This window comes from Prionailurus viverrinus, chromosome B2 (genome assembly GCF_022837055.1).
Source record: "Prionailurus viverrinus isolate Anna chromosome B2, UM_Priviv_1.0, whole genome shotgun sequence".
Taxonomy (NCBI): Eukaryota; Metazoa; Chordata; class Mammalia; order Carnivora; family Felidae; genus Prionailurus; species Prionailurus viverrinus.
The window spans coordinates 140,228,854-140,241,265 of NC_062565.1; the positions used below are offsets into that span (position 1 = coordinate 140,228,854).

A 12,412-nucleotide genomic window follows, 5' to 3' on the forward strand; every position below is an offset into this window, starting at 1 on the left:
TGAATGAAATAGATGTGCTGTAGGTAACCATTTAAATGGCCAGTCCTTTAATGTTTATTATTTTACTACAAAATCTAGAAGACAAAAATTAGAAAATAAATTGTTCCTTGTTCCTCTACCGAAATACAACCCCTTTTATTTATCTCTTTTAATTTTTTTTGACTTGAGAGAGAGAGAGAGAGAGAGAGAGAGAGAGAGAGAAAGAAAATCGCAAACAGGCTCCATGCTCAGCACAGAGCCCTATGCGGGGCTTTATCTCATGATCCTGGGATCGTGACCTGAGCTGAAATCAAGAGTTGGATAGGTGTTCAACCAACTGAGCCACCCACCTCCAAACACAACCACTTTTAATATTTAGCTGTATTTCTTCACAGTTTTTGTTCTGTGCACATTTGGAACATAGTTACAAGCTTGATCATGGTGGTTTTGTGATCTCCGCTTTGAGCTCTGTTTCACATCTTCAGAAATGTGTACTGCTTGGTTAAAAACAACATCAAGAAGAGTCAGGATTACTTGAATAATATATGACATTATAGAAAAGTGAAATATATAACCGTATGGGAAGTAAAAAAAAAAAAAAAGACAATGTTAAAGTTAAAACTTTAAATGTAGCACAGTTAACACTTAGTATAAATTCTGATGTGAAGATCCTGTAAATATTATGGAACTTAAAATTTTAAATACTGAAAAGGGGTAGCTGTCAAATGAACGTTGCAGTGCCATTTCATTTGTCTCCCCCCCGGCCTTTTCCTGTCCATCAGATATTTGAACCAAGTAGCAGTTAAGGATTTTCTGGAATTCTCTGTAACTCCCGTGAGGGAAATGTGCCTGTAGGGGGCAGCCATCTTGTTTTACATTGATGATGCAATGCTAAGGTTAGCGGGCAGTGCTAGTCCAGAATCTTTATATGAATCTGTTGAAAATAAATTTAGTATTCGGATGGTCTCTAGTGGGTAAATAAGAAATATTCTCAGAGTGCCAAGTAATTTTGAAGATCTCTAAATTCATGGAGAACCTCTCTTGAAAATGGCATGGCTAGACTAAAATCAAAATAGCGACTTTCACTTACGCATCCTGATTGCTCAGCAGTACTTACCTTGTTTGAGAGTGTAGTGAATCCAAAATCGCATTTGCCCCTCAGGGTTGTCAGAGATCTCCACAGATAGTACTTCCATGCTGTGGCTCACCAGGTGCCCTCAGTGGAGAGCAAAGGGTCATTTCTAGTCTCCAGAATGGCTCGACTGAACCGTTTCTGAATGGAATCGTGGAGTAGGCTAAAGGTTGTCTGGATGAGTGTATGCTTTTTCTTTGTTGTTTTTTTGTTTTGTTTTGTTTTTGCTTTTGTTTTCAAATTCATACCTTCCCCTGAAAGCTGTGTTTTGTGTTACGGAATGATTGCTCTGTCATCTGCACCAGATCATTTCATGTTGGGTTTTATGTCCAGTGAACCTCTAAACTATTTGTTGAGGCTGAAACCTGATTTTAACAGGCTTGGACGATTTTAATACGCTTTTGCAGAAGTAGGAAGTGTTATTTCAATCACTTAATTGGGATCATTCAGTCAATTGACAATTCGACTAGACAAAACCGAGAAATGGTTGAGTGTTACACTGTTGATGGGTCCTGAGGGGAGGGGTGAGAGAGGTGCTTTCTGGTGATTCTCAATCATACAACACAGACAACTCCCTCTTCTGCCTTCGTGTGAGTTCGGTTCCCACTGTGGGCCCCAGGGCTGTTGAGTATGCTGTTGTTATTGTTGACCCTGCTCCCAGCGGGCTGCTCTGCCGGAGGTGTCCTCAAATGGGACAGAAAACGTCCGCCCAAAACCCCTTTCCCCTTGACCTCCCATTCTCAGAGGTCAGGGGCTGCAAGAGGGGGTGGTGTGAGAGGGAATGGCCGGTGCCAGGGGCCGTGTCGCTGCGTTGTTTCTCTCTACTCCCAGTGCTCTCCTTTCGCTAGATCTGACGAGCCGTGGGGCCACAAGGATGCCAAATCCAAATCTTCCTTTTTATAAATCGCGTCATCAAAACGTCAGACTTCTATAAACAAGTGTCAGTAAACAACTTCCATTCCCTGCCCCTTTACTTCTATACCCATGTACAGCCTATTTCAAAATCCAGACGGAGTCACCATCCTTTTTTTCACTTGATTAAAAAAAATTGTATCGCCATTACAGGTTTCCCCACTGAAAGTAGGGGATTCCTGTGAAACCTTTTGTAAGAGGAAGTGTCCTAAAGCAAAGAGGCAGACACGATTAATTTATATGGAAAAAATTTTGAGCATTCCCAGACCTCAAAAATAACCTCTTAGGCTTTTCGGATACCTTCGGGTACATCTTGCTAAAGGATGCGCAAAATAAACGGAGGTAGAGCTCAGATGCTCCCAGACACGAGACCGTTCAGTGCTCAGGTGCTGAGTGTAGCTCCCAGGGAAGGAGGCTGGTGGTGCCACTCTTGGTTGTGGGGTGTGCGTCCTGTCTCTATAATGGCTTCTTGCAAAACAGACACTGAACACATTTTTGCTTTTCACCTGATTTCATCAAAGTGAGAATCTATAGATTTCTTTCAGTTAGCTGTAACAGGTACACATGTAGGTCTTGCATGAAAGCAAAGTAGCACATTGTGAACTGTGGAAAAGCGGGAGACACCTGTGTTTCCGTGTTTCTTACTACCTTTAACCCTTAGTGATACGACCCAGCCGTGTCTCCTGGGGAGGCTAGTAATAGGGACCCTTGCTCTGTATAGTTTATATTTAATAGTTATATAGATATTCTTAGTCTATAGCACCCTGCTAAGGATATAGTATCGCTTAATGAATTTTCCTTTCCTCTATTAGAGAATTTTTTATTTTTATTATTAGAGAGTGCGAGTGGAGGAAAGAGGCGGAGAGGGAGAGGGAGAGAGAAAGAGAGAGAGAGAGAGAGAGAGAGAGAGAGAGAGAGAGAGAATCCAAAGCAGGCTCTATGCACAGTGCGGAGCCTAGTGAGGGGTTCATTCCCAAAACCCCGGGATCATGACCCGAGCCAAAATCAATATTTGGACGCTCAACCGACTGAGCTACCCAGGTGCCTTTTGTCTGTATTAGATGTAGTCCTTTAATAATAGTTGAGAAGTGTTTGATCTGCAATACAAAAACCATAATATTAAGGTTGTATCTCTTCCCTCATTAAATAGCAATTTAAAGTTCTTTAGAAGTTAAGAAATTATATCACCAAAGCATTTTTTATTAACGGAACTTATGTCAGACTTTGAAAATAAATTTTGCTGGGGAGCCTGGGGGAGGGGTTGGTTCTTAAACATCCGATTGGCTCAGGTCATGATCTCACGGTTCATGGGTTTGGACCCTGTATGAGGCTCTGTGCTGACAGCTCAGAGCCTGGAGCCTGCTTCGGATTCTGTCTCTCTCTCTCTCTTTGTCTGCCCCTCCCCCACTCATGCTCTGTCTCTGTCTTTCAAAAATAAATAAACATTAAAAAAAAAGAAATTTTGCTAAAAAAGCTATTGATGGTCAGAATTAAGCTTAGTGCTTATTTAAATTGGGCTCAAATTACCAAATATCTTCTTGCGATTTAATTGCTAGGTCCCACCAGTGCTATCGTGGATGAGAGGCAAATATTCAATCTGTTTTTTAAAGCATATGAGCTTAAACATTTATTCCTATTTTCACTAAAATTTGCCTCTGGCATAGGGACACTGAAAAAATTCTTTTGACTTCTATGGCTACTTTAATGGTGTATTTATCATTTCTGTGCGACAGTACTCAGATAACTAGGTTTAAATTGAGTTGCCGGTGGAATTAGAGGTATTTGTATTTTGTGTCTCTGGGACTTAAATTCTGCCTATAGCTAGTTGAATAATATTTCACTAGTTTTCCTCTGCTAATCATTCTTGGAGAGTATTTACAAGTTGCACATCTATTTGCATATAGTCAGTGGATCATGTCCGTGAGCGGCACAGAAAGGCAGCCTCTCCTGAGCCTTGGTAGGGAGGGGTCACAGGCATTTTTAAATATTCCTGTCTAATTGGTGCATCCTGTAACAGTCCCAACACTGAGTCATCCTGATTCAAAATCTGTTAAGTTTGGAGTAAAGCCAGTCTTATTTGAGCATTTTTGAAAGGACATTTTGGCGAGCCCAAAATGAAAGCTTTTCATAGAGTACTTTCTGATGAGCAATAATGAGTCGCAAGCAGTGTTCGAAGGGAGGTGTTTGTTATGGAGATAGTGACAACAAATCCCCTACTGGGGCTCTGGCCCACAGCTACCCCAGCAGCTTCACTGCAGAAATAGTGGAGCCCGGAGGCCTTGGCTGTCTGTCTTGGAAAATTGGCTTGGGGCGTCCCAACTTTCTGTGGCTGCGAGTGAATGAAGTATTGTCACATGAGTCATCAGCTCCAACGTTAGTAATGTTGGTTTCTTAAATGGAAAATGTGAATGAAACCCACTTACTCCTGAACATAACCTAGTAGTCTGTTGAAATAGGAGTGTGGAACCCTCCACAACCTACATACATGTACAGAGAGCTAGGTCTTTGTTTGCCTTTCAGATCAACTGATGTTTGGGCATCGGCCCAAGAAGGAGATAAACACTTTTCTCCTCCATGACATTTTACTGTTATTAAGAAAACCAAGAGCATGTAACTCCTTTTGTGTTTTCTCCTCATCTCACTTGCTAATACACTTTCCTTTTATCAGCAACTGTGGTAGAGGGCCCATTTGTGACAGCCAGATTGTGATTTTGCTACTCACTTCCCTTCAGTGATCCAAGTAGTAATTACAAGCCATTTGATCCAAAAGCATCTGCTGTGAGAACATGCGGAGTTTCAATTTTCTCTCCTTGAGGCACACTGAGCATAAGTAATTTGACACGTGCTTTCAGGACCATTAATGGAATAGTAATAATAAACGCTTCTGTAGAAGTCGCCTCCAAGGAAGGCAGACCTTAGCTAGTGGGTCTGTAGTGGCCATGCCTGTGGTTCAGTGATGATGATCCCATCATCTCGTGGATGGCCAGAGCTGACCACACGGTGGTCTGGGCCCCGGTAGCTCCCCAGGGTTTTGAAACAAAGGATGGTTCTCAGGCAGTTCTTGACAGCGGCCATTGTCGAATTTTGGTGGTTAAGGCTACTAGGATGTGATTCTGCAGTCCCGACTGAATTTCAGAACAGTGCCCTTGCATTGTACCAGCCCTTTACAGTTTATGTGCCTTCAAACGCCATTCCTCACACCAATCTCCTGACCTCCCCATGAAGCTGGAAGGTTTTAGCCCCCCTTTAAATGTGAAGAAACGGAAGCCCAGAGACATTAGATAAGCAGCCTACCCCAAGGCTGGGATTTGACCGGATTGATTGTCTGTTATAATTTTGCTATGTTCATCTTCTCCAGGAACGGGAAACCTTGAGTGGGCTAATTGGGAACTAGTTTTTAGTGGGGAGGATTGTGGGGAGAGCTGGGGGAGGAGGCAGGTTGGGGGTGCACAGCCTTGGTGGAGAAGCCGACCATGGGCTTCTGGATGAGTGGTTCAAAGATGCACAGAGCGCCTCTGCAAAGGATAGTCTGGCAACAGAGCTTTCCAGATGGCTTAGTTTGTTTGCTTGCTTTCAAGATTCTCTGTTCGTCTTAGGAAAAAGAATACGGGAGAATATTTTATCTGGCTTATTGAAAGTAAAGCCATGTATATATATTCTCGGCATGGATGGACAGCACTGACCCTTGAGGGAATCAGTTTAGTTTTCACTCCAAGTGGGCAAAGCTCACGACAACGTAGGAGGTCTGTAAACACCTAGCCTTTTCTTTTTTTCTCATTCTAATTCACTAATCAGCTCCATATTCCTGATATTTCTTTGGAATAACCAGATTTTTACCTTTCTTTAACTGCATGTTTGAGGTTGTGTGTTATGCACAGGACAAAATTGCATTTGAATTTTCATTGCAGGATCTCCTGAGAGGCTAGGAATCTTCCAGAGCCTTGGCTTTGATAGGCATCATCTCTTCCATCATTTACTCAATCTTAGGTCAGTGGTGAGACTCGGGAAAGGATTCCATGGAGCAGCTGTAGGCACAAAGCCTTGTTTAATTGAATAGAATGTGAATAGTCTGTCCTTCCTTCCACTTTGGCCTTTACCTGCAGCCTTTCTCTGGTCCAGGACTTCTTCCCCTTCAATAGTCTCCTATTTCTTTTCTTGAAATTTAGGGAAGATTGAGTGTATAAATCTTGACACTGTATAAATAGGGCAGCTTTCACCTTTCAAGCCTATGTATGACTGTGAATTTCTAGTTGCATCCAATTCAGTACCCATGTGCTGGATATGTGGCGGATGCAGAATGCACTGTGTCAAGGGTCAAGGGAGACTCAGAGTTGGAAAGACAGCCTCTGCTCTCTGCTTGGGGATGTGAGAGTGGCCTGAGAATGACTGTCCAGTTAGCTGGGCATAGCTGACTGCTACAACAGGGATATAAAGACCGTAGACTCATTTTTAAAAATTAATTGATGAATTAGTTAATTTTAACATTTATTTATTTTTGAGAGACAGAGAATACAAGCAGAGGAGGGGCTGAGAGAGAGGTAAGCACAGGCTCCAGGCTCTGAGCTGCCAGCACAGACCTCGACGTGGGGCTTGAACCCATGAACTGTGAGATCATAACCTGGACCAAAGTCAGATGCTTAACTGACTGAGCCACCGAGGTGCCCCTATTCATTTAGTTTTAAAGTTTATTTATTTATTTTTGAGAGAGTGGGGGGGGGGGGGTTGCAGGGAGAGAGAGAGAGAGAGAGAGAGAGAGAGAGAGAGAGAGAATGAATCTCAGGCAGGCTCTACACTGTCATCAGAGAGCCCAGTGTGGGGCTTGAACTCGTGAAACATGAGATCATGACCTGAACCATATCAAGAGTTGGGCATTTAACCAACCGAGCCACCCAGGAGGCCTGACAGTAGACTCCTTTAATTGAGTAGAATTAGGGGTGTGAGGGAAGGGAGCAGGAGAGACTTCATTAGTGGCAGAGGGGGTAGCAGTTGAAACAAGGCTGAGGGATGTATGGGGTTCAGCCCTGAAGCTATGGGAAGATAAAGCAGGCAAAGGAAATGAAAATGAATAAGGTTCTGGAGGCAAGAGGGTGCTGGGAGTGTCAGGTGAGCCATTTTGTCCAGTTAGAATGGTAGTGTGTGGGGGTGGAATAACAGAAAAGAATCCAGAAAGGTTGTGTGTCCATTTCGTGGGGGAGGTAACTGCCAGGTTGAGATTTCTGTAGTGCAGTGGTCGTGAGCACAGACTGCAGCCAGGTTTCTAGGTTTTAGACTCCCATAGTGCCACCATCCCAGCTCACCGTGTGAGCTTGGGCTTGGGCTTGGGCAAGTTTCTAGACTTTGCTGAGCCTCGTTTTCCTCAGCTGTTCCACAGAGGGTCAGGACAATGCATAGAGGGGTGTTAGTAGTGAGCGAACTGATAGCATGTGAAAAGCTGATTCCATCCAGGGGCGCCTGGCTGGCTCATTCAGTAGAGCATCACGTGACCCTCGATCTCAGAGGCGTGAGTTCAAGCCTCATGTTGTGTGTGGAGCCTGCTTAAAAAAACCAAAAAGCTTATTCCATCTGGCCCCGTGTAAGGCAGGTGCTCTGTGATGGACAGTGAAGGATGGGGACAGGAGGGCAGGAAAGTTGTAAGTTTGCATTTCTCGTGTGCCCCCCCCCCCCCCCCCCCCCACCTGTCGATCTTCAGTTACATTTTTCCTGTTCTGCTCTCAAAGTGCAGGATTAAATTGCTTTGCAGGAGTACTGGACTTCCTTCCTCTTGGCCTGGCTTCTTGTGTGGTTTCTTACTCTGCAGTGACCTCTGCTGGGCTTTTACTTTGCTTCCGAGCAAGCGTGGTTTGAGAGGTGAGGTCTGTACCTTTAAGGCGGTACCTGCTCATTGCTGATGCACCTGGCTGAAATCACTCCCCAGAGACAAAGTATCCGGAGGTTGAATCAGAGAAGGACAAGCCATCTGTATGAGATAGGATCCTTCAGGGGAAAGCGGGTCCGTGCTGGTTTCCTGCTCCTTGGCTGCAAGCATCTATCTGTTCCTCTCTTTTTCTCTTTTGGTTTGGCACGTGAGGTGGATACTCATTCTGGGCTATGATCATCTTCCCAGAAAATGACAGATCCATGACAGATCTAGAAACATCACTGTAAAGAAGAATACCACATTTTCCAAAAGGCAGCACAGACAACTTGATTCTTCCTTTGCTTTTCTTAAACCTGTTCTTTTGAAATCTTTAACGTACCTATTCTACTTTTTTAATCCTGCGTTGGAGGAATTTTTGCTCTGAGGTTTTTTTTTTTTTTTATGCATGACATTCAAAGTAAAGTCATCCATTGATGATAACTTTAATGTATGATAGGTAGGATAGAATAATGTGATTGTATTGAATCTATATGTAACATTTTCTAGTGCATCAGGTACTTTCACGTCTATATTTTTTGCTTGCAAAATCTGTATTAATGAACTTAAGTAATTATATTATTAATATACCCTTTTACAGAATAGGAGACAAGGCTCAGTACGTGAATGTCCTGTCCTACTATTAATTAAACGGTACAGTGTGTAACTTGAACATCAGGTTTTTTTATTTCTAATCCCCAAGTCTTTTCTACCAGGCTAGTGTAAGAACCTAACCAGAGGACAGCATTTCCGAGTTGCTTAATAAATGTTAACCGTTTTTGTTTATAGATCATGTTAGCATGAGATTATCAAATTACCATGATAATGGGGTCTAGGGAAGTAAATGTCTTGGGGAAAAGCTTCCTTTTAAAGGTGGTATGTTTGGAGATGATGATTTTTAAGTGTCTAGATGTGAAATAACTGAAAGAAAGAAAAAAAAATGTCTCCAGGATTAGAGACTGATTTGAAAAAAGCAAGTAGAAATAAGAGAGACGAGAAACATGCTTGGATTAAGTGCAGTTCAGGTTAAATTGTGGGCAGGCATCAGTGGCCATAAACAAGAGCGTGTTGAAATTCACTGGGGTCAGGAATGCAGATTTCACAGGGCCCTTGTCAACAGGCAGTTCCAGACCCGCGAGCGTGGATGCCAGGCACGCTTGTAGCCACAGTGTCGTGTTCTAACTTGGGCTGAGTGGCAGATGGCACGTGGCTAGGACACCGGATGAGGAATCCATTGTCTTCCAGTCAGCCTTCCTGGGCTTCAGTTTTTGTGGGTCCAGTGATTGAAGAGACACCGGGCTTGTCTGTCCCAGAGGTTTAGGAGAAGCCAGACATGCAAGAACTGCGGCAGGGCTTTCTATAAAATACACCATGAATCCGGGGGGCATTTTTTTAGTAGTGTCTGTCCTTTGCTTATCACATCTGTCTATATTTCCTTGTGGTGTCTGAAAACAGGTTGATGAACTGCTGCATATATACGGTTCAACAGCTGATGGTGTTCCCCGAGACAACACATGGGAAGTCCAGACGTATGTTCATTTTCAGGATAATCAAGGAGTTACTGTAACGATCAAGCCAGAACATAGAGTAGAAGATATTTTGACTTTGGCGTGCAAGGTAATGGGTTTGGCTGCAGAACTGCGTCTCCGTAGAAATAATCGTTAATGTTGCCCTCCTATGCCGAAAGATTAACATCTGTTAATCAACATGCTTATTAATAGTCCTGTTGATTAACTTAATTCGCATTCTCTTCTTCCGTCTTTTAGCAGAATGAGTTGTTAGGTTATGGCCCCTTGCCTTCGTGAAGAGAACCTGAGCTGTTTTACTGAAATTTATAGATGCCTTTAGAATTAAATGGAGACGTATTAGAATAATTTTTAACATCTAGAATAATTTTGAAGACTGTTGTTATTGAAATTCCTTAGAGACGCTGCTCTGGAAGAAAGTGGCATAAACTTGGAAGTAGTTTGATTTAATCCTAAACAGTTTTACCGAGTTTCTCCAGACTGAACAAGTAACTTGATACGCCATTCACAGTTGCGGCCTGGAGATTGTCATGAGATGATGTTTCACTCATTATTCAAACTGGGTTTTCCTTCCGAAAAGAACATTTATGCCAAGTCTTAAAAAACCTGAGATAAGACTCCACGTCAGAGCAGATGTTTTTAATCCACCAGGTGGCGTAGCAGAGCTGAGCTATTTTTAAGTTTTCAGAGAAAATGCCATCAAATACATGGTAAGAAAAAACATGTAGACTTTGGTAACTCTTTACCAGGTACACAGTAGGTGTGGATGATCTTTAATTTATTTATCTTTTAATTTTCTTGCTTTGACTTCAGCCTTAGGATACCATTTATATATGTAGCTTGCATTCTTACGAAAATTTCCTTTCGCTCTGTCATGTAAGGTTTTTATTCAGACAGCCCACGATATTGCTTTATACCCACAACGTCAGTTATGAGGTTCATAAGTCTTCTAAATGCTAGAGGATGCCAGAAGCAGTAGTGGGTCAATTAGATCCAGTTACATAGGCCTGGGATCAACTCCTAAACGAACAAATGAGTGCGTGCATATACCCTTTCCTTTTGAAAAAATTTTGGAGTACGCAATCCTAATTCTGTGACTGTTCACATTTCGCAAATTAGTAATGAGAAACAACTTCAAGCTAGGTGAAACCAATGTATAAAAGGGTAGTATTTGCTGAGATGGTAAGCTCTATCAGGTGTATACTACCATAACTTCTTAAAAGTACATCTCCTGCCTTTAGTGACAAGCAGTGTCTTTATTAAAAAAAAAAAATTTACTGTTTGTTTATTTTTGAGAGAGAAAAAGACAGAGTGTGAGTGGGGGAGGGGCAGAGAGAGAGAGGAAGACACAGAATCCGAACCAGGTCCAGGCTCTGAGCTGTCAGCACAGATCCCGACAAGGGGTTCGAACCCATGAACCGTGAGATCATACCTGAGCCAAAGTCAGACCCTTAACTGACTGAGCCACCCAGGTGCCCCTTTAGAGAAAACATTCTTAAAAATAATGATCTGTGCCTTCTTTCTTTTTTTGCACATTTAAATTTGAACTCTTATATATGGGTTTAAACTCCACAAGCCACATACGGTATCTCCTTCAGGGATTTCCACTTTGATTTTGAATGAACCATGATGAGTTTAGAAAGAACATGCAAAATCTGAGTAGCTGTCATTTTCTCCACAGATGCGGCAGCTGGAACCCAGCCACTATGGCCTGCAGCTTCGAAGATTAGTAGACGAAAACGTCGAGGACTGCGTCCCTGCGCCATACGAATGTATGCAAGAGCAGGCAAGTGGTGTGCATTTAGAAAGGCTTTAGAAAGGGAACTTTGGGCCCCATCCATGGCCTCTTGATTTTAGAAGTATGTGGTTGGGTGGTGGGGGGGGGGCGGTGGGGGCGGGTCTTCGTTTGAATTTGACATCTAGTTTGAAAATCATCGAAGTAAGTTTCCAAGACACCGTGACATTAAATTTTCTGATTTTGTTGTTTTCCTTTTGTAGGTTTATGATGAAATAGAAATCTTTCCCCTAAGCGTTTATGACGTGCAGCTCACGAAGACCGGCAGTGTGTCTGACTTCGGTGAGCCTAGGAACCCCTGTCAGGGAACCCCTGTCCATCCTCGCTTAGTTTGCCCCGGGATCTTGGACCTCATTTTTTAAAATTTATGTTTATGTTTTAGTGTAAACTATGACCGTGGTTTCTGAACTTCCTTTCTCTCCTTTCATCTCTGTTTATTTATATTGGGCTAAAAAGAGAGGCATTAACACTGGGGGAAAATGCCAAAGTAATTAAAAGGAATGATGAGTTTGAAGTGATGGTGATTAAGAGTAACAACGAATCTCCTGCGTGCGAGGTGCTGTTCTAGGCTGGGTAACTTCTGATTCACCCCCCATGTCTTGGTCTCAACTTTTTACCTGCCTGGAATGCTGCCCCTCACGGTTCCCCTGCCCCATTTCCTCTTTTCTGTGTAAATCCACCATGCCTTCCAAGAGCTAACTGGAGGTCTTAACTTTTTTTTTTTTTTTAATGTGTGAGAGAGAGAGAGAGAGAGAGAAGAGAGTGGGGGAGGGGCGGAGAGAGAGAGAGAGTCCCAAGCAGGCTCTGTACTGACAGCATAGCACAGAGCCTGATGTGGGGCTCGAACCCAAAAACCATGAGGTCATGACAGGAGCTGAAATCAAAGTCGGACGCTTAACCAACTGAGCCACCCAGACACCCCATGAAGCTCTAACTTTCGTAAAGAGGGCTTATCTAATTGCCTTACCTTCAATTTAAAAATTAATAGTCAGTGTTACCCAAGTCACTTTATAATATTTGATCCTTGCATTTCCATATGTATGTATTTAAACTTGGCTTTGAGCTCCTCATGGACTGTGCTCTTGTCTAAATGTTCATTTCAATATTTTGTTCTGTCTTTTACCATGGGCACTCAATAATTAGACATGATCAGTACACATCTCCATAAAAGACTA

General features: G+C 42.8%; 1 protein-coding gene across 5 annotated transcripts in view; it reads left to right on the plus strand.

Annotated features, from left to right (window-relative positions):
• Positions 1-12,412, plus strand: part of TIAM2 (TIAM Rac1 associated GEF 2) — a 223,259-nt gene that overhangs the window by 143,621 nt on the left and 67,226 nt on the right. For all 5 annotated transcript variants that reach the window (XM_047859600.1, XM_047859602.1, XM_047859603.1 and 2 more), the window contains 3 exons: positions 9,372-9,533; positions 11,124-11,228; positions 11,441-11,519. In XM_047859600.1, the coding sequence (XP_047715556.1) occupies positions 9,372-9,533; positions 11,124-11,228; positions 11,441-11,519 (346 nt within the window). The remainder of the gene's footprint in view (positions 1-9,371; positions 9,534-11,123; positions 11,229-11,440; positions 11,520-12,412) is intronic.